The sequence below is a fragment of the Phyllobates terribilis genome, unplaced genomic scaffold, assembly GCF_046119375.1.
Source record: "Phyllobates terribilis strain yellow unplaced genomic scaffold, ASM4611937v1 Scaffold_5__5_contigs__length_657084704, whole genome shotgun sequence".
In the NCBI taxonomy this organism is placed as follows: Eukaryota; Metazoa; Chordata; class Amphibia; order Anura; family Dendrobatidae; genus Phyllobates; species Phyllobates terribilis.
This window is the reverse complement of record NW_027362765.1, coordinates 83,677,982-83,705,562: the sequence shown is the minus strand read 5'-3', so window position 1 is coordinate 83,705,562 and position 27,581 is coordinate 83,677,982. Positions and strand designations below refer to the sequence as shown.

Genomic DNA, 27,581 nt, shown 5'->3' with positions numbered 1-27,581 from the left:
ATATTACTGGGAGAGACACACAGACCTCACATCCAGCCAACAATACTGGGAGAACCACACAGACCTCATATCCATTTGGGGTACTGGGCAGTGTGGTTCCTTTATGCATGATGTCACATTGTGGGTATAGGTATCTGAGCTTTTGATATCTTCTAGTATATAGACGGTAATGCAGGGGGTCTGCATACTATCTATGGTGATACTTCTAAGTGATTTGCTTACTTAGCATTGGCTGTTGTAAGGCAGCGCTAGTCATCATATTGGGGGATACTCGCTGCATCGGGTCAATTAAAGCACACCAGCCACGTTTTTCCAGTTTTCACACTCCAGCAGTTTTTATTATACAACATAACTGCTATAACCGAGTCCAACTCAGTGGCTCGCCGACATATTACATATAACGTCCAGGAGCCTTTCAAGTGGCAGACAGGCCCACTTGGCTCCAGTTGCAGCCCCCAGCAAAGTCACTTATAGAAATGTCCACATCAATCAGTGTTTTTACCTTCGCCGGGTTTTAGCTGCTTCAAACTTATTCTGCCACCACTGTGGCTTTACGGCTTCCCAGATGGGGGTCTCCCGCCCTCCAAGGCTACTGGGATCACTTAAACCTAAGGATCCAGCCTCCGCCTTTCAGGCTTCACCGGGCTTCAATAGGCCTCACACTCTAGCGGTGTCCCACACAGAAACAGGCCTCACGCCTTACACACCCTGTCTCAAGACTACCAGGGTTTATATATCCTGTAGTACACACCCACAGGAGCTGTGCTGATGTCACAGTCATGTGATCAGACATTCTGTGTGCACAGGACCTGTGCTATGTCACCGTCATGTGACCAGTCACCTGAGGGGGAGGTACATGGTCGGCCCAGAACACACCCTGTACCATTACAGTAATGCCAAGCAAGCCGCTGCATTACATATCCCCCCCCTCTGTTCAAACTTGTGGGGTTGAACACATAGTATACATAATTACCTCATAACCCACAGTTCACACCGAGACCATGTACTTGACAATTGCGCTGTTCAGCGCCTGGAACATTAGTCATCGACATTAGCCCATTCCTTAGGGACCTACCATTCGTCATTGTCACTGGCCTCGTCAAGTCACATTTCCGGGTCGTAACCTTGTCAGACCTCCCCCGCTCCCAGCGGTCAATACAACAGGATGACTCACACGCCCTGGTATCTAAGGTCCAGTTAGACTCCGTACTGTCCCGTACACTGTTGGGTCGTTTGTATGGGCCTCTCAAATCTGAGTTACTGGAGGTCTCACTACCTCTAAACCCATGCCCACTACTCTCAGGACATCTTGAAAGGTCCCTAACTTCAGCTGTAGCTGTTCTGTTATTTAGGGGGCCCTTTCTCTGTCTGGTCTCACAATTTCTAGACGGCTGCCACTTTCTGCCGCTCAGGCGATTCTGTCTTTCCACTCGCAGTCTAGCAAGATTCAACTGTTCTACCTCTCGCAGGTAAGTCACTCGGTACTCCATCAGCATGCGCACATATTCCAGACTTTCTTCTGTTCCTACAGCGGAGAATGACACCATGCCGTCTCCATCTGGTATCCAGTCCTGACGATCACGTGGACTGCTTACTTTCATCACACCAGACTTCTTTACCATCATCTTCATGGCTCGGCCATTTCTCCCAATGAGTTTTCTCACCAGAACATGAGTCACCTGGATGACCTCTTCCCGCAGACTGTGAGCTTTTCTCATAAGCTCCAGTTGTCTAAAGGCTTGTTCCGTCTTCAACCGGAGAAACTGCTTTGTGCGAACACATCGCCAGTGCATGTCACTTAGGATCGCCACCCTCTTCACTGTGACTTCGGTCGTGGAGAGGACCACCAGCTGTTTAGCTTCTGAGGTCGAGTACACCTTACAGGCTCCCACGGCCTTCTTAAACTCATCATGCACGGACTCACTGGTGCATTCTTCTCTCAAATCCTCGGGTACATCTATGAGGCACTTGTACCGAGAGGTTTCTGTCTCACCAGTGGTCTCCAAAAGATCATCTAGCTCAGGTTTCAGGGGCAACTGACTTTCAGCTTCTTCACCCTGTATGCTTCCCCTGAGCTGACTCACAGCTACAAACTCAAGAATTTTCGTCTTGACCACTTCCATTTCATATTTATCTTCGGTTAACACTCTCTTAGCTCTCCTCAAGTCCTCCTTCTCATGGTATAAGGGAGTGAGTGCAACTTGTTTTTCCTTTTCCTTCTCCAAGGAGGCCTCGTTCACTGAGTGATACCTTGCCAGGCGACTTTTGAGCCTGAAAACTTCTTCCTCTAGCTCAGCTACTCGCCTCTCAGCAGCCCATCTCTGAAGCTCTTCCTGCTTCAGCTGCTCCTTTAACAGTAGAGTTCTCTCAGACCTCTCTGTCTCCAATGCGCCCACTCGGCTCTCAACAGCCAGTCTCTGAAGCTTCTCTTGCTTCCAATGGGCTTGTAGCGACTCCTTGAGCTCCTTAATCTCGGCTCTTACTTCCACCGAATCACCCGAGCTCGTATTATTCGAGGAGGTATCTATTTCATACCTCCCATCTCCAGTGGCCAACTCCTGGCCCTGGTCTGTGGCTTCTCTTATAGACTCCAACTTTTTCCACTCAGCTTCCATCTTGCTAATTCTTTCCTTAAGGCACGTCTCTGCCCTCTGGAGATTAACATAGAACGTCTGCAGCTCCTTCACCTGAGCTTCCAGACCTAGGGTTTTTCTGCGGAGATCACCATTTTCATCACGGGTGTCCTGCAGAGTGGTCTCAACCACTTGGCGCATGTGCTCTGCATCAGTTTTATCATCCTCTAGTTTTTCCTTAACTTTGAGGAGATCCTCATAGTCTCTCTTGATTTGTTGCAGTTCCCTATTGAACTTTTCATGCCTCTTTTCTGCCTCACGATCGTGACCAGACACTTCATCTTTTATTGCCTCTTTCAGGGCGGATAGCTCCCGATCTCGCTGGTACAGAGAGTCCACCAGCCGCTCCTTCTCCTGCATTAGAGGCTTTACTTGGTCCTGGAGTTGCTGCAGCTCCCTCATGAGTTCACCATATTCCTTCTTGGAGTCACACAGCTCCCGGTTGAACTGTTCGCGCAGTCGTTTTAGGTTTTGGTCACATCCGGAAACTTCATCCTGCAGCGCCTCTTTTAAGGCAGACAGCTCTCTATCCCTCTGGTGTAGTCCCTCATCCAGCTTTTGCTTCACCTGCATAAGCTCTAAGTGTACCAGGGAGAACCGATCTTTCAACTCGCACAGCTCATCTCCAAACTCCGCTTTGTCAAGCTCCAACTGAAAAACCTCATCTTTATTTTTCTGGAACTTTTCCTTCCAATTGTTGACTTCCTTGCTTCTTCCCTCCAGGTCTCGCTGCAAGTTCCTGACAACATGGTTTATTTTCTGCCGTTCAGACTCCAGACTCCGCTGGTCTGAGGACCCGTTCTCCATGTTTTTCCTTAGTTGCTGTACATCACTCTGATACTGCTGCCTGATAGGCTCCAGCTCTTGGTCATGACTGGCCACCTCCTCTTTCAGGGCTGTCGGTTCCTGATCCTTCTGTCCCAGTAGATCATCCTGCTTGTAACGAATCTGCAGAACTGCATCCAACTCTTCATAGTTGTCTGATACTTTACTGGAGGTTGCTACTGGCAACGTCACCTGCTCTTCTGCTTCTAAAGGAGGATCCACACCTGAAGCAACGGCACACAGTACTACATTTTCTTTATTTTCACTTTCAGCAAAGACTACAGGAGCAACCTTTTTGTGGCCCTTGCGCCGTCAACGACGAGAGGGGGACTCTCTCCCCTCATCTAGCCTCTCCTGACTGACCTCTCTTTCTACTTTCATAGTGTCACCGTCAGCTGCGGGGTCTGTGTCACTCCCCATGGTTTTGTGGACTAACAGGTCACCTCCCACTTTGACGTCAACCCCTTCTACTGGAGCTACCCCTTTATCAACGGTCAAATCGTCATTTTTAGGCGGTAGCAACCCACAACCAGTAACAAATTTTGTTTTTCTATACTCCACGCTCTTATGAAAATCCGCCCCCTTTTGAGACTCCGCCCCCTTTTGGACACCCACACCTGTAGGGGGATTTTTACAAAAAAAATCAGCAATAGTCTTAGGACTCAGTTCACAACATCTCTTACCACCTCCCCGGGCACTCTGGGACAATACTGGCGCCCCCGGAGAGTTCACAGAATGGTCCACTGCCGACACTCTATACGGTGCCCACAGCTCCGGTGGTTCCTGCACCATGTCCAGTAGAAGTTTCCCAAATACCTGCTCCGGTCCCAACCGGCACTTTAATCGCTCAATAGCTTCATTTACTTTTGCTGCTCCGTTCACAGCCATCGCGGTACACTATTCACACTAGACACTTCACCGCTTGGTTACTGAATTCCAGTTTGGTAGCACTTATTATCAGTGCACCTCTCTCCTCCGATACAGCTTGTCCCCTGATGAGCCCCGCATTAAGGAGGAGGGGGCGAAACGCTTAGGGACTATGAGACTACTCTGAAGGGACTTCTTGATCTGTTGATGATTTTGGGACTATATTTAATAGACATGTTACCTGCTGATGACTCTATACCTGTCTGAGGGACCACTATTAAGGGCACCTGGTGTGTTTTTGAAGTAACCTGTGAATGTGCTTTGCTGGGATTACTTCCTGGACCTGGTTCATACAGCCACATATTCGTTGGGTCTGAAGGGGATACCTGTCTGAACCCCAGCCGGAACCTCAGAAGGATTTAATAAGATAAGTCCATTGCTATATATATTTTTGAAATCCTATTTTTGACCAGTATACGTTGCAATTGGTTATTGTCTTTTTAGGATTGCCCTTATTTTTCAGGTGATCCTCTTTTCTCTTTTTGTGTATTTATTGACTATCCCTATTGACATAACTATTGTGTGTTTGATATATATCTAGTTTGTCAATTAGGACGTTATTGGTCAATATGTGTGTTTTATTGTGTGTTTGAGTAGGGATATTCAGGGATAGGCGAGGGACAGCCGTCGCAGAGCGGGGGCACCACTTGAACCCCTAGGGTGAAAACACTCCGCTGTCAGGTAGGGAGAGCTCCTCTACCAGGGTCATTCAGGGCTAATCTTTGATTGCTATATGCTTATCCCCACCATCCCTTTATTATAAGGTATCTCCTCTCAATATGTGTAGTTTGTCCTAATTGTACTATTTGGTACACATTTTTAAATGCTAAATTAAAAGTTATTTTTTAATGGGTATTTTTTCTGCTTTTTGGTCTGTAAGTTACTTCACCGCTTTCCCTGCAAAAATTTTCATGGCCCCACCGAGCCACAGCAAACCAGGTTTGAGTGCGAGGACAATTTTCGTAACCCCGCCGAGTTACAGCAAACCAGGTTTGAGTGCGAGGACAATTTTCGTAACCCCGCCGAGTTACAGCCAGATGCTTTAATTTTCGTGACCCCGCCGAGCCACCGCAAACCAGGTTTGAGTGCGAAGACAATTTTCGTAACCCCGCCGAGTTACAGCAAGATGCTTTAATTTTCGTGACCCCGCCGAGTCACAGCAAGATGCTTGTATCCACACTCGTCGTCCTGTGCTGTTGCCCCTAGCAACCGGGCTTCAGTTGCCCCTAGCAACCGGGCTGCAGTTGCCCCTAGCAACCGGGCTGCAGTTGCCCACATTCTCAAACCACATGTAAGGCAGCGCTAGTCATCATATTGGGGGATACTCGCTGCACCGGGTCAGTTAAAGCACACCAGCCACGTTTTTCCAGTTTTCACACTCCAGCAGTTTATTATACAACATAACTGCTATAACCGAGTCCAACTCAGTGGCTCGCCGACATATTACATATAACGTCCATGAGCCTTTCAAGTGGCAGACAGGCCCACTTGGCTCCAGTTGCAGCCCCCAGCAAAGTCACTTATAGAAATGTCCACATCAATCGGTGTTTTTACCTTCGCCGGGTTTTAGCTGCTTCAGGATCCAGCCTTCCCCTTTCAGGCTTCACCAGGCTTCAATAGGCCTCACACTCTAGCGGTGTCCCACACGGGAACAGGCTTCACGCCTTACAAACACTGTCTCAAGACTACCAGGGTTTATATATCCTGTAGTACACACACACCCACAGGACCTGTGCTGATGTCACAGTCATGTGATCAGACATTCTGTGTGCACAGGACCTGTGCTATGTCACAGTCATGTGACCAGTCACCTGAGGGGGGGGTACATGGTCGGCCCAGAACACACCCTGTACCATTACAGTAATGCCAAGCAAGCCGCTGCATTACACTGTTTATATATGTTTACAGGGACTGGTTATATTACCTTACAATAGTGTTATATAGATTCCATTTCCCTGGATTTTGCGATACTTATATTTCTTTACCCTCATCATCACTTTTGTCATGATGACTGATTGTTTATGGTAAATCATGCTAATTCTCCATCTGAACACATTGCCCATTTTTGGTATTTATGGTTTTTTTTAACGGTTTTGACTTTTGTAGTTGTGTTTTAATGGTATTTTAATAAAGTTATAAAATGATTTTGGTATAATGCCTTTTGTACAAAGCAGTGGCCCCTGATTAGCAGCCTATAGTTATTGGCTCTGTTTCATTAAAGTGCTGGTCCGCAACTAAATGTTATTTTACTCCTAAATCTCTGTCTATCTCTAATATCATAATCTGATCTTTTTTTTTTCTAATATACCTTAATTAAAAAATCCCTATCCTTCCCACACTACTCTAACTTTTTTATTTTTTTTTCACTTCCTCTTTGATGTTGCTTCCTTTGAGAATCCTCAGTGCATGCTGGGTTACTCAAATGAGTTGTCATCAGGGGCAGTGGCTGGGGTCACTGGTACAGCCTTTGCCCCAACCCTGAAATGAAGTGTCATCAGTGACCCCCATTTCAGGGGCTGGCCAAGTCCTTGCTCTGCTGAGCATGTCGGTTGTCAATTCTGACGTATGCTCAGTGGATTCCTGTCACTGTGCTCTATTCTTTTCAGTGCACAGTGGCAATGCGCTCTCTTGCAGGCTCTGATCAGAAGTGACAAGCCGGTAATGGAGCGTACGGTCAGTGCACATTGTAAGTAAAGAACAAGCAAGTGATGTCAGGTAAGAGATTTACAGGCCTTCCGTCTAGCCGCCAGGTGCTACTGACCTGAACGCTGGACCGGAGTCCAACAAATCGATCCGCTCATCTCTAGTTATATCCTTTCTTTGTAGTAGACCAGGATACATTTAAAAATGTGGTGCAAATCTTGTTTAAGGCTATATGCACATTTTGCATTTTTGCTGCGTATTTTAAAGCACAAATTTGTCACGGAAAATACTTAGCGTTTTCTTGTGCCAGCAAAGTGAATGCATATGTCACTTATTTTCTCCTAGCAGATTTGCAGAAGATTGAAATCTGCAGCATGTCAATTCTTGTAGCTTTCACATACTAATGAGTGGTTTTCTGCAGCAAAAATGTGGGGAAAACGCGCAAACACAACGTGTGCACATACCTTAAGGTGGTTGTTCTTGTTGTAATCTAAGCATCAGGGAAATGAGTACACAGAAAAAAACACAGAAAAGGAATTGAGAGATAGTGCTCTGCAGAGTCATACACTGTAGTAGTCAGTGGTACACCTAGGTTTATGTATGACTGGCTTTAGGCCTCTTTCACACATCCTGATATTTCCGGTATTGGAAAAACCAGTACCGGAGATATCCGTGTTCTTGTGTGGCAACCAGTGTCACTTTATGTAGTAATAACTCTGGAATGCTTCAACATATCCCATTTATTTTGAGACAGTTTTTTTTTTTTTTGTGACACATTATACTTTATAATAATGGTAAATTTAGGTTGATATGTTTTGTGTTTATTTATAAAAAATCAGAAATTTGACAAAAATGTTTTAAAAATTGCAATTTTCAAACTTTGACTATCCCTTTAATCCCAATAGTCATACCACACAAAACATTAATAAATAACATTTCCCTCATGTCTGCTTTACATTAGCACCATTTGTAAAGTGTTGTTTGTACTAATACGTATCAGGCCCATAAGGCCCAGGACACAGATACGTATTAGTACGCCCTGGGCCAGAAAGGGGTTAACCGCTTCCCGACCGCCCACTGTACATAAACGTCGGCGCTGCCTGGGCTCTGTGCAGCGCAGACGTTTATGAACGGTCGGTGGTCCCGCAGCCCTCAGGGTCCTGCAAGCGCTGCGGGTGCGGTGCAGAGCGACAGCTCTGACAGGGGACATCATTGGGACCTGATTGGATCAGATCCCAATGATGTTAACACTTTGCTATCTTCTATATGCCGTGATCTATACTGATCGCGGCATTTAGAAGATAGTGAGAGGAGAGGGGGTCGTCCACTTACCTCTCCGACGGCCCCCTGATGTCTGACAGGACCTGCCGTTGTCATGGCAGCCGGAGGTCACATGACCGCCTCCGGATCTGCCATGTATGGTGTCCTGCTAGACTCAGCCTGCAGCTGAAGTCTAGCAGGAGACACTGACTGTGAAACTGTCTGCAAAGTTCTCATGCAATGCAATACATGTCTATTGCATTGCATGAGAACAGTGATTAGAAAAATAAAAATTAATGTCCCATACAGGACTAAGTAAAAATGTAAAAAAAAAGTCAAAAAAATGTTTTAAAACTGTTAAAAAAAAACCACAAAATAAATAAAAATAAATAAATAAAATATTAAACCAATAAATCCGTATATTTATGCAAAAACAAAAAAAGTACACATATTTGGTATCGCCTAGTCCAAAACAACCCGATCTATAAAACTGTCACACTAATTAACTCCTTCTGTGCACACCGTAATAAAAATAAATAAAAAACTGAGCAAAAAACTATGCTTTTTCATCATACCGCCAAACAAAAAGTGGAAAAAATGCGATCAAAAAGCAAAATGGAAATAAAATGGTACCACTGAAAACGTCATCTTGTTCCGCAAAAAAAAAAGCCGCCATACAGCTCCATCAGCCGAAAAATAAAAAAGTTATAGCTCTCAGAATAAAGCGATGCAAAAAAAATATTATTTCTATAAAATTGTTTTATTGTGTAAAAGCGCCAAAACATAAAAAAAATATACGGTAAGTGTAGTATCGCTGTAAACGTACTGACCCGAAGAATAATGCTACCTTATCACTTTTACCACACGCAGAACGGCATAAAAAAAACCTCAAAAAACAATTCCTGAATTGTTGGTTTTTGTTATTTACCTCCCAAAAAATGGAATAGAAAGCAATCAAAAAATGTCACATACCCAAAAATGGTACCAATAAAAATGACAACTCGTCCCGCAAAAAACAAGCCATCACATGACTCTGTCGGCCGAAATATGGAAAAATTATAGCTCTCAAAATATGGCAATGCAAAAAATAGATTTTGCAAAAAAAGCGTTTTAGTGTGTGACAGCTGTCAGTCATAAAAACCCGATATAAATCTGGTATCTCTGTAATCGCACCGACCCGAAGAATAAAGTAATCTCATCACTTATACCGCACGAGGAACGGCGTAAAAAATAAATAAAACCAATTCTTCACCTGCTACTGATTTGTTTATTATGTCTCCCAAAGATCGCAGTATGGCTCAGTACACATTTATCCTGCACTCTGCGCTGAGCACTTACACCAGAGTTTCCGTGTAAATCTCTGAAATACGTGATTCAGACGGAACCCATGACGGAAGATTCCCTGTAATGAGGCAGATATAGGCCACTGTGGATGCCATCTGGCCTGTGATCCCACAGTGTCAGTTTTTTTAGGCGTGCATAAAAGTGCGGTTGGCCACAGTTTTGTGCACTTCTGAAAAAAAGGACACCGCTAAACAGAGGCCAGACGGAGTCCAGAGTAACTCTGCTGCCTCATTACAGTGAATGGATCCCGCAGGGGTTTCATCTGAATTACATCACTTGGAAATTTAGATGGAAACCCCGATGTAAATGCTCAGCCTAGAGCGCCAAATAAATGTTACGTAAAATGTTCCCAATAAAAGCTTCAACTCAGTCCTCAAAAAAAGCTAGTCCCCACTCAGGTCCGTCATCTGTTAAAAATATTCCAAGTTACTGGTAGCAGAAAGGCTCTGGAAAAGCGAAATGGCCCTTGCCCCCCAAAAGAAATTCAGAAAATGTTGTGCTCCCAAATCCAAATGCCTATTCTACAATAATTTGTTCTCCAATTGTCAAATAGCACTCCGTCCCCCCCAGATCTCGCCGTATGGCTAAGCGGTATGATACAGCCACATATGGGGTATTGCCACTTTTAGAAGAAATTGTGTGACACATTTCGGCACCATTTTTACCCATTGCCCTGTGTGAAAATGTAAAATCTGAGGGTAAAACATTTTTTTGTGGTAAAAATATAATTATGTTTTCTTCACCCAATGGTATAAATTAAAAAAATTAAAAATACTCACTACTTCCCTAGATGAATTCCTTGAGAGGTGTAGTTTACAAAATGGGGTCACTTGTGGGGGTTTCTGCTATTTCGGCATGTCAGCGACTCTTCAAATGTGACATGGTGTCTGCAACCTATCCCAGCCAACATAGCGCTCCTTTCTCTTCCGAACCCTGCCATACACCAAAGCAGTGGTTTTCACCCACATATGGGGTATCGGCGTACTCAGGAGAAATTGCACAACAAATGTCATGGTACAATTTCTCCTGCTATCCTTATGATAATGCAAAATTAGGGGATGAAAAACATTTTTTGTGGGAAAAATGTGAAAATTTTATTTTTACGGCTCAATATTATAAACTTCTTTGAAGCACCTGGGCGTGCAAGGTGCTCACCACACATCTAGATAAGTTCCCTAAGGGGTCTAGTTTCCAAAATGGTGTCACTTGTGTTTTTTTTTCATAATTTAGGCACATCAGGGGCTCCCCAAATGCAACATGGCGTCCGCTAATTATTCAAGCAATTTTTACATTCAAAAAGTCTAATGGCGCTCCTTCCCTTCCAAACCCTGCAGTGCGCCCAAACAGTGGTTTTCCCTCACATATGGGGTATCAGCGCGCTCAAGAGAAATTGCACTACAAATTGTGTAGTCCATTTTTTCCTGTTACCCCTGTGAAAATAAAAAAATTGGGTCTAAAGTAACATTTTTGTGAAAAAAAGTTAAATGTTCATTGTTTTCTTCCACATTCCAAAAATTCCCGTGAAACACCTGAAGGGTTAATAAACTTCTTGAATGTGGTTTTGAGCTCCTTGAGGGGTGCAGTTTTTAGAATGGTGTCACTTTTGGGTATTTTCTGTCATAAAGACCTCTCAAAGTGACTTCAAATGTGATGTGGTCCCTAAAAAAATGGTTTTGTAAATTTTGTTGGAAAAATGAGAATTCGCTGGTCAACTTTTAACACTTACAGCTTCCTAACAAAAAAAAATTTTGGTTCCAAAATTGTGCTGATGTAAAGTAGACATGTGGGAAATGTTATTTATTAACTATTTTGTGTGACATATCTCTCTGATTTAAGGGCATGAAAATTCAAAGTTTGAAAATTGCAAAATTTTCAAAATTTTCGCCAGATTTCTGATTTTTTCACAAATAAACGCAAGTGATATCAGAGAAATTTTACCACTATCACGAAGTATAATATGTCACGAAAAAACAGTCTCAGAATCAGGGGAATCCGTTGAAGCATTCCAGAGTAATTTCTTCATAAAGTGACAGTGGTCAGAATTGAAAAAATTGGCCTGGTCACGAAGGCAAAAACAGGCTCTGGCGCGAAGTGGTTAAGCAAGTAATAGAAACTGACATGACAAGAATGAAAAAGTCTATTTTTACCACCTAAATCTTGATAACTTCTGAACAGGCTGCTATAGCCGGCAGACTCTAAAGCTGTTATTTGGCCATTACCTGCCATGGCAAACATCAGGACCACACAATCAAGATTTCAGGGTGCCGATGAGGTTAAAGAGGGAGCCCTCACACTCTGTTAACTATTTTGATTCTGTAGTCACTATTCACAGCAGAATCTAAGGGGTTAAACATGCATGGTTGTTGCCAACACTGATTGTGGCTGATGCAGCAAGTTGTCAGCTATAGTGTACAGGTGACAGCTACAGGATTGTCACCTGTCGGAAAATGCTAGTCTCTTATATCGCAGGTCAGTAAAAAGACGTATATTGGTCACTAAGGGGTTAGTTAGCACTGTTCCCAAGCACCGGCTACTGTAGGCAAGTCTCATCACTGTCCCCTGCTTCTGCTGATATCAGCGCGAGCAAGTGACAATGTTGAGAGTAGTATTCTGCCCCTGCTGTCTCCAACAAGTATACAAATGTAACAGCAGTCTATAACCTGTATGCCCATATTAATAGTTTAGATAGGTCAAATGTGGTGACAGATTTCCTTTAATTGTGGTTTCTAGGTACCTCCAAAAATTCAATTTAATCTTCCAGTTTTGGCTGATACCTCATATCCAACCTATATTACTAGGAAAGACATGCAGACCTCACATCTAGCCTATATTAGTGGGAGAGACATGCAAACCTCACATTTAGCCTATATTACTGGGAGAGACTGGTAGACCTCACATCCAGCCTATATTACTGGGAGAGGCACACAGACCTCACATCCAGCCTATATTACAGGGAGAGACACACAATCCTCACATCCAGCCTATATTACTGGGAGAGACACACATAGCTCACATCCAATCTATATTACTGGGAGAGACATGCAGACCTCACCTCCAGTCTATATTACTGTGAGGGACACACAATCCTCTCAACCAGCCTATATTACTGGGAGAGACTGGCAGACATCACATCTAGCCTATATTACTGGGAGAGACTGGCAGACCTCACATCCAGTTTATATTATTGTGAGGGGGACACAGACCTCACATCCAGCCTATATTACTGGGAGAAACATGCAGACCTCACATCCAGCCTATATTACTGGGAGAGACACACAATCCTCACATACAGTCTATATTACTGGGAGAGACACACAGACCTCACATCCAGCCTATATTACTGGGAGAGACTTGCAGACCTCACATCCAGCCAACATTACTGGAGGAGACACTTCCACAAGAAAAAATCTGAAACTTGGTTCTGGGCTGCCAACTGCATATCTGTAGGTCTAAAAATTAATGAAGAAAACCACTAACATATGAAAATATTTTTTTACCCATTTCAAGGTATCAATAGCATTTAAAAGGGACCTTATTAGCTGATTCATGTTTCCCACACCGTGAGCAGCATGAATCAGAGCCTGGGCTGCATAATTACAGCATGATTGGTTTGGCCAGCATGAATCCGCTTACAGGTTCCCTTTAAAGGGGGTGTCCCCTTTCACAAAATCTTGGTTCCCGGTTGCAGTTTGTAATAAAAAAAAACAAGCAAACCACGCTAGACTCAACCTCCCCAGATTTGGCATTGAGTCTCCGGCGCTGCTCCTGGTTTTCGATATTGTCTATGGTGTTGACGTCACATCGACAGCCAGTCAGTGAGCTCAGCAGCTCTGCTCATTCAGATGGAATTCTCCCTCCGTACCTGCTGAGCTCACTGATTGGCTGTCAACATGTCAGTGCCGCAGCCAATATTTAACACCTTGAGCAGCACTAGATATTCACAACTGGACCCAGGGACAGTGAGTAAATCTAGTTGTTTTTTTTTTTTAATCATATTCTAAATATTTTTATCTACTGGTGGTTGTTCATATATGTGTTGTCGTTAGCTACTAAAATAGTTACTAAACAAGAGGGTTGCTTTGTTTAGCAAAGCCGGAGTTAGATGGTATCTGGAAGTTACAGTATTAAGACATAATTTTTTTTTTATTTCTTCCTGTTTTCAAGCAGATCTCTTCTTAGTGACCAAAAGTCATTGAGTCTGTCCCGTAAACTAAGCTCACTGGGAGCTTTTTCTTCCACAAACTCCGAGCTTTCAGGAAATGCTATTTAGTTAGCAAAACCTCAAAAGACACCACGGCATTCTACATCTTACGTGTCTGGAAAGACTACATCTATTGTCGTGTCTGTATGAGTGGTCATACCATAATCCCTCTGAGTCACTTCGCTGTGTCAGTACCTATAGGACGGTAATTTATTGGGTTGCTACAGAAAACTTGCTTATCACTGGAGATTAGATGCATGCCAGATGATCACAGGGGGCTGGATTAGATATCTTGATTAGATACGGTACTGATAATGGGTTCATTCTGACTGGTAGCTATTCACATAAGTTTATTGCTAGCCGAAACAGCTGGCCATCTAATGTGTACCTGAATAGGAATGAATTTACTTTCCTCTGATATTAAATGTTGACTGAAGAAAATGTTTGGGCTGTTGTATTTTTATATTCCCAAAATACTGAGCTACTGCTCATTCCCCTTTCCCTATTGAACTCAGCAGCATGTGTATGAGGGTGTTGGAAGCAATGGTTGTTGGCCAAATAAGCATTCAAGTGAGAAAGTGTATGGCTACCTTTAAAATATCAAGTGATCCCCCACCTATAGAATAGAGGATAACCACTGATCATTGAGGTCTGACCTCTGAGACCCCCAGCAATTTCCGAGATCAGGGATCTGGGAATCTGAGAACTGGTCTCAGCTCGACCTCTGCTCCATTCATTGCCAGACATAGTAAAGTGCTTTATTCGGCTTTCTCTGGTAGTCTAATAGACAATGAATGAATCGTGATGTCGAGCATGCGCACCCAAGCTCTGATGAAGGCAGGACTGCAAAGCGTCCTATTCTCACTCTGGATCCCCATGGTCTGACCCCCAATTATCAAGTTACTCCCTATCCTGTGGGTAGGGTATAACTTTAAAGGGATTGACCCATCTGGGACACTTATGGCATATCGTTAGGATATGTCATAAAAACCTGTGAGATGTGGGTCCCAGAATGCTCGACAATTTACAGAGCTCCCGTAGAGAAGAATGTAGCAGCCACTTCTTCATACATGACAGTGTGCAACAGGGCTCTGTCCACTAAATAGATGCCGATGTCAGTGGCATCTATTGGTCATTATAACAAATCCTGTTGCTATACCATTAATGGAAACTATATGCTCTCTGATTTATTTTGGACTAAATGATGAATATATCCCTTGCACAAATGGGTCATTGGGGAGGAGAACTTGGTCATCGGGTACAGAATCTTACCCAGGAAATGTTAATCTTGCTACTGGGTTACCAGCCACAAGGCATAGCGCCATTGGGTCAAAAAGGACTATATGCTTTCCCACTGGACTATCAGTCATAAAGCCTTGCATATGACTATGAAACATATTACATCTCACTATTATACAGTCCCTTATTGTAAAATGTAATATCTGGCAGCTTACATTTCTGATATTTATAAAATGTACAGTAAGTGACTTCTATACTTCTTCTCTTCCTCCCGAGACGTGAAAAGTAACATGTTGGCTTTTGGGAAAGACATCTTTCTAATACATAACATATAAGCTCAAGCCACAGCTGAATTTCAGTTCCTAGATCATTACTGTATCTAGTCATCTCATGGTCGCCCTTCCTGGTTTACTATGTATATCATAATGTATGGTTCTCTGGAATCTAATGGTGTTAGTATCAAATGTTCATATGTGACTTGCAGAAGCAGTGCTATTGCAGAGTGTGACAGTCACAAGCACTGCTGTTGCTTTAAAAATATTCAGCAACTATTAGAAGTAACACAAGCACATGAGACAGGAAGTGTTGTGCTCCAGAAGCATCCAGCAACTAGAGGGGTTAACACAGTCACAGGAGAAGGGGAGTGTTTTAGTAGAGCCCCAGGGGGATTGTGGGGAAGTTGTTTAATGTCTGGCTGGAGCCGAAGTGAAAGGTGGTGTGTGTGTTCTGTATTTCACACAAGCGCCCCTACAAGTGAAAAGGATTCAAGTCAGGAGTGAAGCTATGCACAGGTCAGGTAGAGTTCCTGAACTAGCAGTGCAAAGTATTGTCAGGCAGAAAGATAAGGACTGGAAGAAATGGTGTAACAGGGATCATCTCCCTCAGCAAACCCTCCCCCCTCCTCCATCACACTGTGCTGTAAAGAATGCTGTGTTCATTAATGTGCCTTTGTATAAGAACTGTGCTGTCCTGAACTACTGGGAAGACTGTGAACTGCTGTGCTGCTAAGGAAACAGTTTCTGGAGCCTATTGCTCATAAGACTTAACTTGCACTGGCTGTGCGGCTTCTTATTAAATGCTACTGCTCTACCGTTTATGAGAACTCTTGTCAAGTGTGTCTGGTCAGCAAGTGAAACAACCTACGTGTCTGTGCCTGAGAGTCAATATCCCTGTGTGCCTGAGAGAAGCTGCAGCACATGGTCTATGGTCGCCCTGAGTAACGGTTCCCCCAGGATTCCAAAGAATTCATGTAACCTGTCTCGCCCTTATCTGAAACTAGTGGCGTGTGTGTAACACATACCTTCTCCAACTCTTTAATGATAACTCCAACCATAATGTTTCCACTGTTCGGGTTCCGATCCAAGCTCTTGTGAAGAGTCCATCTCAGCATTCCTGTCACAGAACATTATAAGAATGACCTCTTATTTCTGTAATGTTTTATGGCCCACCTATCTCTTGATATGATCTACCAACCGGTCATTATGAGCAGACCCAATGTAGAATTGGATTTGGGATCCACGCTGCTGCCCCAAATCAAGCAGAGCCACTGTCCAACCGAGCTTTGTTCTTATAGAGATCTAAAGGCCTAGTCTCATGATCTATCTTCAGGAGCACAACGCTCCCTTGCCCCTGCTTGCTGGCACAGCGCTCCTGACTGACAGTTCAGACTAGCAGCATTGTTATGCTGCTGACCTAAAAGCGGCATTGAAGCTGGGTGGGATCAGGAACGAATAGCGTGATTCAGCAATCCTGGCCAGATTCAGAGCTGTCATTACCAGCTCTGTAAAAGGAGCTTGGGAGCACTGCGCTCCCTGCCTAAGAGGTGGCCACCACAGATGGACTGTGGAGATGGTCAGAACCAAGGCAACAAGCAGTACAGAAAAAAATAAACAATTAGAGAGAGGAGGAGAATGGAGGCAGGGAGAAATGGAAAGTGAATTGTAAACTTGCTTAATTTTTCACTGTCTACAGTTCTGTATATAGCTGTAAACATGAGAATAAACCTTTAGGGCACCATAGAAATTAGACAAGTCATCCAACCGCACCGATTTTAGTGGGACCAGCCAACCATCTCATGTGTATGGCGGACCTCCTGACTCTCACCTGACATGTCAGGGAAAGTAAGGATAGGACAGTTGGAATCTCAATGCTAGCAATTGAGTGAATTGATTCACGGGACCCTGGTCCAGGTCAGTACTCCTTGGCCGCTGGATGGGAGCCCTACTGACCGCCCCCTAACTGTTGGCATCTGTGGCTGCACCTTTCACTAAGCCCCAGGTCGGCTACTTAAAAGAGGAGCCGATGATGACAGGAGGTTGGGGGCTGTTTACAATGCTCCCGTCCAGTGGCCAAGGAGTACTGACCTGGATCAGGGTCCTGCGAACCATTTTGCTCATCTCCACTCCAATGTCTAATCCTTTTGTTGCTAGAGAAGAAGAGCTGCTGCCAAAAGTGTCTGACAGCGGATTTCTCCACATTGAAAACATATGTCTGGTCATACAAGCAGAAAGCTCATTTGTATGTGTCGGGAGTGATGGCTGTCTACTGATCGGACATTCATCTGACAGCTATCTCGTATGGACCGCTTTACAAAACTAGACAATTTTGACTTTTATTGACACATTCCAGACACTGCAACTAATTAACATGTTATAAAACACTGGAAAACTACTCAGAGAAAAGCCATTAAAGATCAAGTCAAAACAATAAAGTATTTACACACAAAATGTTAACTACTAGCACATTTACCTCCTTTCATGCTGCATTTTGCAGTTGTTCACTTGGAAAGTTCTCAACACAAAAGTCAAACATACAGGTGCATCTCACTAAATTAGAATATCATCAAAAAGTTAATTCATTTCAGTTCTTCCATACAAAAAGTGAAACTCATATTATATACAGTCATCACAATCAGAGTGATCTACACTGCTCAAAAAAATAAAGGGAACAGTCAAATAACACATCCTAGATCTGAATGAATGAAATATTCTCATTGAATACTTTGTTCTGTACAAAGTTGAATGTGCTGACAACAAAATCACACAAAAATCATCAATGGAAATCAAATTTATTAACCAATGGAGGCCTGGATTTGGAGTCACCCCCAAAATTAAAGTGGAAAAACACACTACAGGCTGATCCAACTTTGATGTAATGTCCTTAAAACAAGTCAAAATGAGGCTCAGTATTGTATGTGGCCTCCACGTGCCTGTATGAGCCCCCTACAACGCCTGGGTATGCTCCTGATGAGGTTGCGGATGGTCTCCTGTGGGATCTCCTCCCAAACCTGGACTAAAGCATCCGCCAACTCCTGGACAGTCTGTGGTGCAACGTGACGTTGGTGGATGGAGTGAGACATGATGTTCCAGATGTGCTCAATCGGATTCAGGTCTGGGGAACGGGTGGGCCAGTGCATAGCTTCAATGCCTTCATCTTGCAGGAACTGCTGACACACTCCAGCCACATGAGGTCTGGCATTGTCCTGCATTAGGAGGAACCCAGGGCCAACCGCACGAGCATATGGTCTCACAAGGGGTCTGAGGATCTCACCTCAGTACCTGATGGCAGTCAGGCTACCTCTGGCGAGCACATGGAGGGCTGTGCGGCCCTCCAAAGAAATGCCACAGAACATCAGGACTGGCAAAGTCGCCACTGGTGCCCTGTGCTCTTCACAGATGAAAGCAGGTTCACACTGAGCACATGTGACAGACGTGACAGAGTCTGGAGACGCCGTGGAGAGCAATCTGCTGCCTGCAACATCCTTCAGCATGACTGGTTTGGTAGTGGGTCAGTAATGGTGTTCTGTGGCATTTCTTTGGAGGGCTGCACTTTTAAAAAGGTCCCTTAGTTGGTTTCAGTAGGCTCCACAATCATGGGGAACACTGCTGACTTGACAGATGTCCAGAAGGCAGTCATTGACACACTCCACAAGATCCCAGAGTTCCAATTTTCATTTGGAAATCAAGGTCCCAGAGTCTGGAGGAAGAGTGGAGAGGCACACAATCCAAGCTGCTTGAGGTCTAGTGTGAAGTTTCCACAATCAGTGATGGTTTGGGGAGCCATGTCATCTGCTGGTGTAGATCCACTGTGTTTTATCAAGACCAAAGTCAGCGCAGCAGTATATCAGGAAATTTTAGAGCACTTCATGCTTCTCTCTGCCGACAAGCTTTTTGGAAATGGAAATTTCATTCTCCAGCAGGACTTGGCACCTGTCCACACTGCCAAAAGTACCAATACCTGATTTAAAAACATCAGTATCACTGTGCTTGATTGGCCACCAAACTCGCCTGACCTTAACCCCTTAGAGAATCTATGGGGTATTGTCAAGAGGAAGATGAGAGACACCAGACCCAACAATTCAGACGAGCTGAAGGCTGCTATCAAAGCAACCTGGGCTTCCATAACACCTCAGCAGTGCCACAGGCTGATCGCCTCCATGCCACGCCACATTGATGCAGTAATTGATGCAAAAGGAGCCCCGACCAAGTATTGAGTGCATTTACTGAACATATCTAACATTTCAGAAGGCCAACATTTCGTATTTTAAAAAAAAATTTCAAGCTGTTGTTATAAAGTATTCTAATTTACTGAGATAATGACTTTTGTGTTTTCATTGGCTGTAAGCCATAATCATCAACATAACAGAAATAAACACTTGAAATAGATCACTCTGTTTGTAATGACTCTATATATGAGTTTCACTTTTTGTATTGAAGAAATGAAATAAATTTACTTTTTGATGATATTCTAATTTAGTGAGATGCACCTGTAGACTCCCAAGCTACTGAACGAGGCCAAAAGAGTGTCCTTCAAGCCACCGTTGAGAGTTGAGTAAACCTTTTTGTATGTTATTTGGGATTTCACTGCTGACTGTGCTATTCCATACATAGTAAAATGGTGAAAAAAATATATAATTTTCTATGGGATGGCTATCTACTTGTTTATTTTTGGTTGACTTTTTGATTTAACTTTTCCCCCAAATTTTTCTCCTTCAACCCCCAGTTTACCTGGGTCCGACCGCTGTGTTGGATGTTGAATGTCAAGACCTCGAAGAATCGCTTGAACCTTTTGATAAACCATGTCTGACTCGGTCGCTGAGGAAGATATAAAAAATGGCTTTAGGTCGATTTAAGCATTTTTTTTATGGTTGTTCACTTTCTGGGTACGCTTGTTGGCATAATTGGGGCACAATAACCCAATTTGGCGAAGACTAATATTTTCTTGTGAACTTGTAGACTTGTCTCTACTCTCTTGCCACTTTGTATTGTGGTGGCTTGAGGTTTTTATTTCTGACCAGGACATCATACTATAATCCAAAATCATGCAGGTAGGTTAACTGGCTTAGATGAAAAGGAAACTGCTATCTAGACGCAGGTTACACAGATATCATTAGCTTGGTGCATTCTCTATGTGGGAAATCAGGATCTATTTTGTCTTCTCAGTACCCATTTTACGCTCTAAGTCTATCAGTGTAAAGAATTAGAAGTTTCGCACCCCTCATTCCAAGAAGAGGTACACGGAAGGAATAGTAGGCCATTCAGCACTACAGATATAACACTTGAGATGAGACTGGATTAAAGTGTAATTTTTATTCACAGCCGACATGTAGGAATAGCAGAAAATTTAAATCTGACGTTTTGGCATTATGCCTTCTTTTAGGGATATTTGTTTATGTGATGTTCGGCGGTATATGTGTCCACGTTCTGTCCTGTGCGGTGAGATATCATGAGTTTGGGACATTCTCTGTGTGGGAAATCAGGATTCATTTTGTCTTCTCGGTCCCCATTTTATACTCTAAATCTGTCACGTAGCACCTTTACACAGAACCCCTTCTACACATTCAAAGTCCCTGAGAAACTGGATCGAACTAGACACATCTATCTCTAAATCCCACAAAACGGTTGCTTGCTTCTTGGCATAAAGCCTTTTCTGTAAGGGGTGTATTTAAACCCCACCCGCATGTTATTAAAGCGGAATCTCTTGCTGGACAATACGTGTGTGTGTGTGTGCTGTATTAATTATCTGATCTAGTTCATCACAACACCTCTAATCTGGCCTTGCACATCAACTCTGGTGGGTCCGTTGTACAAATTTGGCGCCCGAACAGGGACTGGATAACAGCTACTTTCATCTGGACTACTTTGATTGATGTCTCCTGGAATGGACAGGTAAAGCGGCCGCTTACAAACAGCAAGGTGAGACGCTTTTTCTTACAATTTATCTGTACGTTCCTGGTGATGCATTGATTCTGCCAGCTCGTTCATCACAACACCTCTAATCTGGCCCTGTACATCAACTCTAGTGGGCCCATTGCACCCATATGCTATCATGTATAATATAAGAAGAATTCACAAAAAGTAAAAAAAAAAAAAAAATGCAAGCCATTTTAGATTGATTTTACATTACTAATCAAAAACCCTGCATCCGTCATAATCTCGGAAAGGTTGTACAAAGAATGCAATGATGTTGCCCAAATGAACGAATGTCTTAGAGAAAACCACAGACGTTGTATTTAGTAAGAACAACAGAAATCAACAAAACTCAATTATCTATAAATCTTGTCGACTTGTTCACTTAGCAGCTTCCTTTGTTCAACTAAGTGGTAGGATAGTTTCTGAGGCTTTACCAAGGTGACATATGGTTGATGACCCACCTTGATATGAGTTCTGAAAGAGCTTTCACTGCTGCTCAGATAAGTGGTATCTACCATAGCAATGTACTTGTGTTAAGTTAGTAGTTTACCCTGGTCCCTTACAATCATTTGGTAATATAGACTGTATTACCTGAGAGGTCCATAGAGAAGGCATTTATTGGCCAGTGGTTGTAAATCAACAGTCAGCGTTCCAGAATGTCCTCCTGGTCACTTGTCCTGAGAGTGAAACTTTTTGTACGTTTTCAGTAGGAGCCTGTATACATAAAGCATAAATGGTTATTAGCATTTGATGATGCATATCACTTTTTCCATTTATCCCAACAAGTCACACTGGAAGATCAGGACCACAATTTAGGACTGCGATGACCTAAGAGCATCATTGTCCCTATGATGGGACTGCCGATATTAATGTTCCCTAGGGCCATGCTTAATGAAGGATAAAAGATAGAGTAAAGTGGTTGTGTACCTCTGAGGACTATTTTGTTATATTTTTTTTATTTACTTAAATGCGTGTATTAGGGGGAAAAAAATGATTTTTGCTATTCAAGTTTAATTAAAAATGTTGCCCTATTCTTTGTTTTGTTGCACATTCAACTTTGATGTGGTCTGTGGTCATAAACCGGCTGAAAGGGGCTAAACAAAGACAGATAATAGCTGTATAAACTCTCCCATTAGACCATGAGAACAAGCTGTCTGATAGATTCTGTAGCCACCAACACAGAGGCTATAGAAGACTAGTGGTGCAAAATTGAGTGAAACACAATTAAAAAATTATATTTACCATACAATACAGGTATTTAATTACAAAAAAAGTCCCCAAAGGTGGACATTCCCTTTTAATGGATGAACTTTTTAAGTGTCATACTTAGACTTTCATTCCATTTATATACCGTATTTTTCGGACTATAAGACGCACCGGACCATAAGACGCACCTAGGTTTTAGAGGAGGAAAATAGAAAAAAAATGTAAGCAAAAAATGTGGTCGTGATGCCCTATTAAGGGGAAGGGGGTCTTTTGCTGACACTGTTATAGGGGTAATGTCCCCCAATTCTGTTAATATCCCCCATCCTGGTATATATGACCCTCTCCTTACTGTTATATGTGGCCCTCATTCCCATCCTGGTATGCATGGCACCCCTCATCCCCATCCTGGTATGTATGGCACCCTTCATCCCTCATCCTGGTATGTATGGCCCCTCTCATTCCCATCCTGGTGTATATGGCACCCTTCATCCTGGTATGTATGCCCCCCCCTCATCCCTATCCTGGTATGTATACCCCCCCTCATCCCTATCCTGGTATGTATGCCCCCCCTCATCCCTCATCCTGGTATGTATGGCACCCTTCATCCCTCAGCCAAGTATGTATGGCACCCTTCATCCCTCTTCCTGGTATGTATGGCACCCCTCATCCCTCTTCCTGGTATGCTTGGCACCCCTCCATCCTGGTATGTATGGTCCCCCTCATCCCTCTTCCTGGTATGCTTGGCACCCCTCCATCCTGGTATGCTTGACACCCATCTTCCTGGTCCTGGTATGCATGGCCCCCCTCATCCCTCTTCCTGGTGTGCGTGGGGAGCAGTGACCATTCACTCACGTTTAATAGCGCGCACACTGTACCCACAGCGCGGCTCCTATGGGAGTGGATTGTAGTGAATATTTATGGTCTTTAATAGTGGGCACACAGACCGCAGAGCGGCAGCATCTCACAGGGTGAGGGCGCATGGCAGTAACGCCATGTGCGGCTCACACAGTGAGATCCCTGTCGGCAACAGAGCAGGACGCAGCACTGGAGGAGAGAGGAGGTGAGAATAATTGTTTCTTTTTTGTGTGCGGCGTGATGGGGATCATGGGGTGCCAAGCATACCAGGAAGAGGGAGGAAGGGTGCCATACATACCAGGAAGAGGGAGGAGGGGTGCCATACATACCAGCGAGAGGGATGAGGGGTGCCATACTTACCAGGAAGAGGGATGAGGGGTGCCATACTTACCAGGAAGAGGAATGAGGGGTGCCATACTTACCAGGAGCCGCGCTGCAGGTACAGTGTGCGCGCTATTAAGGAAAATAAATATTCACTGCTCACTACGCACTCCCCACGCGCATATATATATATATATATATATATATATATATATATATATATATATATATATACCGTACAGACCAAAAGTTTGAACACACCTTCTCATTTAAAGATTTTTCTGTATTTTCATGACTATGAAAATTGTACATTCACACTGAAGGCATCAAAACTATGAATTAACACATGTGGAATTATATACTTAACAAAAAAGTGTGAAACAACTGAAAATATGTCTTATATTCTAGGTTCTTCAAAGTAGCCACCTTTTGCTTTGATCACTGCTTCAAAAAGAGCATTTGTGAGGTCAGACCCTGATGATGGGGAGAGCCCGGGCTCACAATCTCCGTTCTACTTCATCCCAAACACGTTGGATTGAGTTGTACGGCCGGTCATGTTCTTCCACCAAACACCCCCAACCTTTATCTTTTAAGGAACTTGTGCACTGGGCACAGTCATGGGGAACAAATCAGGATGACTTTTCTGCCCTCTGCTCCTCAGCACTTGGCCCCCCACTCTGTAACGTTACGTGGTCTCCACTTTGTGGCTGAGTTGCTGCGGTTCCCTTCGCAATAATATCACTCACAAGTGATAGTGGGATATTTAGGAGGAAGAAATGTCATGAACGGACTAGTTACACCGGTGGCTCCTATTACAGGAATGTGTTGATCTCAGGCAACTCTGCACCACCAGCCGTCCTGTCATATGTTAACATGTTAGTAATGATAGACGTCATAACGGGGGGCCAGATGTTATATACCGGGGACGAGGGGCTGAATGTTATACACCAGGGGCGAGGGTCCAGATGTTATACACCAGGGGGTGAGGGGCCGGATGTTATACACTGGGGGAAATGGGGTCAGATGTTATACACTGGGGGTAATGGGGCCGGATATTATACACTGGGGGCAGTGTGACCTGATGTTATACACTGAGGGGCAATGGAGCTGAATGTTATAAACTGGGGGAAATGGGGCCGGATGTTATACACTGATGGCAGTGGGGCCAGAAGTTATACTCTGGGGGCAATGTGGCTGGATGTTATACACTCGAGGAAATAGGGCTGGATGTTGTACGTTGGGGGCAATGGGGCCGGATGTTATACACTGGGGGCAGTGGGATTGGATGTTATACACTAGGGGCTGTGGGATCATATGTTATACAGTGGGGGCAGTGGGCCTGGATGTTATACACTGGGGGTAACGGGGCCGGATATTATAGACTAGGGGTAATGGGGCCGGATATTATACACTGGGGGGCAGTGTGACCTGATGTTATACACTACGGGCAGTGGGACTGGATGTTATACACTGGGGGGCAATGGAGCTGAATGTTATTCACTGGGGAAAATGGGGCCGGATGTTATTCACTGGGGGAAATGGGGCCGGATATTGTTCACTGGGGAAAATGGGACCGGATATTATACACTGGGGGCGAGGGACCGGATGTTATACAACGGGGGCAATAGGGCTGGATATTATATACCAGGGGCAGTGGGGCCGGATGTTATACACTGATAGCAGTGGGGCTGGATGTTATACACTGGAGATAATGGGGCTGGATGTTGTACAGTGGGGGCAATGGGGCCGGATGATATACACTGGGGGCAGTGGGATCAGATGTTGTACACTGGGGGCAGTGCGCCCGGATGTTGTACACTGGGGGCAGTGGGCCCGGATGTTGTACACTGGGGGCAGCGGCCCGGATGTTGTACACTGGGGGCAGTGGGCCCGGATGTTGTACACTGGGGGCAGTGGGCCCGGATGTTGTACACTGGGGGCAGTGGGCCTGGATGTTGTACACTGGGGGAAATGGGGCCGGATGATATATACTGGGGGGGGGCAATGGAGCGGAATGTTATAAACTGGGGGAAATGGGGCCGTATGTTATACACTGGGGGCAATAGGGCTGGATGTTATATACCAGGGGCAGTGGGGTTGGATGTTATACAGTGGGGGAAACGGGGCTGAATGTTATATACTGGGAGCAGTGGGACAGGTTGTTATACACTGGGGTCAGTTGGACAGGATGTTATACACTGGGGGCAAGGAGCCAGAGGCTATATACCGGGGGGTGAGGGGCCGGATGTTATACACCAGGGGCTGGATGTTTTCCCCTGGGGCAGTGGGGCTGGATGTTATACACTGGGGGGGGGGGACATGAAGCCGGATGTTAAACACTGGGGACAATGGGGCCGCATATTTTACACCAAAGGTAATGGGTCTGGATGTTATATACCAAGGGTCTGGATGTTATACTCTGGGTGCAATGGGGCCTAATGTTATACACCTAAATGAAAAACCTGAATTCAGTGATTAAGACGCATGTTCTGATACTTTGCCCATATTTCAGTTCTATCTCTCACTAATGGTATTAAAAAAAAACAGTGTCTGTTCAGAGTATTGAATGTGACTTCAGTATCCACCAGCGATGAGTAATATCTTTGGGGAGGATACCACAGAGTCTCCAAAAGGAAGCAGCATTTGTCAATTTTAGACTATACCTTCATGTTCAATTTAAAAGGAAAGTATCAGCTACATATATTCTTACCAACTTAAACCACATATTAATACGTTTTTTTTTTTCTGATATTGTGGCTTCTTCTGGAGAGTGTTGTGGGCATAGTTTCTGATCTGTGTTTAGGTCACAGGGAGGAGGAGATGATAGTGTATCCTGCGTTATCTGCCCCCAGCTCTATAATAATGGTGTTACAACTTATTTCCTGCGATGATTATGAGATGACTGGTGAGACGTGATCTCTACAGAGCAGGTAGTGTCAGCTGAATCTAAGACTCAGTGACCCGTGTGAAAACTACAGGTCTTCAGGATTTGCTGATGACACATCTTTTTTCGAGCAATCTTCCCGTTACATAAAAACAAAAACTCTTGCTTCCCCATCCAGGCTCCTGGACCGATACACATATGCAAGAGAGTGACAACCTTCCTGTATTTTATTGAAAATACTTGAGCCAAATTTTTCTGACATAGGAAGCTCGCACAAAGAGTACTAGGTTGCCGGAAAGCAAATATCGTCTCTAACATTGTGCCAAGAAAAGAAAACTTTTGATCAAAGGCTTTGAGGGGGAAAGGAAGGTTTTTTTTTGTTTTCTTCTGCTGAAAAACAAATCCTCAACTAAAGATATCTCAATAAGTGGTTCAGGTTCCTGTTTTTCATCTAAAAATACATACATACGCATAAAAGCTGGTTTGTAGAGGAACTCAATGCTACAGATACTGCGCTGGTGTCGCGTTAACACGGGAAACATTACATTATTTTAATTACCCTTTTTCTTTATATCCTGATTTAAAACAAAAAATTACTTTTCTGTGGTGAGTGTTCACTTCTTTTAGACCAAAAAGCTTCTTTGGTAAGTGTAGTTTTTGGTTAGGGACCCTGAGGATCTAAATAGGGAAGTATAAACTGTTGTATAAGGTGGTGTCTTGCATAACATGTAGAGACGTTCTTGAGGATTATTGTGAAGTTTCAACGTTTATGTTGACTTCCTTTACTAGTTTCATCACCCCCAAAAGACCCCACCTCTCATTAAGATAAGTTACAGAAAGCACCGGTCACTTTCAAGCAAGTTTAATAATAGTTTTCACTGGGAAAATAAAAAATTCTACCACTTTGTGTGTACAGCTCTTAAAGTTCGTGTACATGAACCGACCAGCGAAATTAAATGACCAGAGACCAGCCACTTTTTAATAACCTGTTTACACAAGCGGACTGATCTTCAGATGTGCAGTGAACGATCTGTAGGAGATTATTCCCACTG

General features: G+C 43.9%; 1 protein-coding gene across 5 annotated transcripts in view; it reads right to left on the bottom strand.

Annotated features, from left to right (window-relative positions):
• Positions 1-27,581, bottom strand: part of PIK3R6 (phosphoinositide-3-kinase regulatory subunit 6) — a 122,707-nt gene that overhangs the window by 19,095 nt on the left and 76,031 nt on the right. For 4 of the 5 annotated variants that reach the window (XM_073682464.1, XM_073682468.1, XM_073682463.1 and 1 more), the window contains exons 2-4: positions 21,855-21,977; positions 20,079-20,165; positions 16,373-16,464 (exon numbers count right to left, since the gene is read on the bottom strand). In XM_073682464.1, the coding sequence (XP_073538565.1) occupies positions 16,373-16,464; positions 20,079-20,165; positions 21,855-21,867 (192 nt within the window). In that variant the 5' untranslated portion in view covers positions 21,868-21,977. Of the gene's footprint in view, positions 1-16,372; positions 16,465-20,078; positions 20,166-21,854; positions 21,978-27,581 lie in introns of those variants that run through there. The other variant, XM_073682469.1, reaches the window with a different exon arrangement.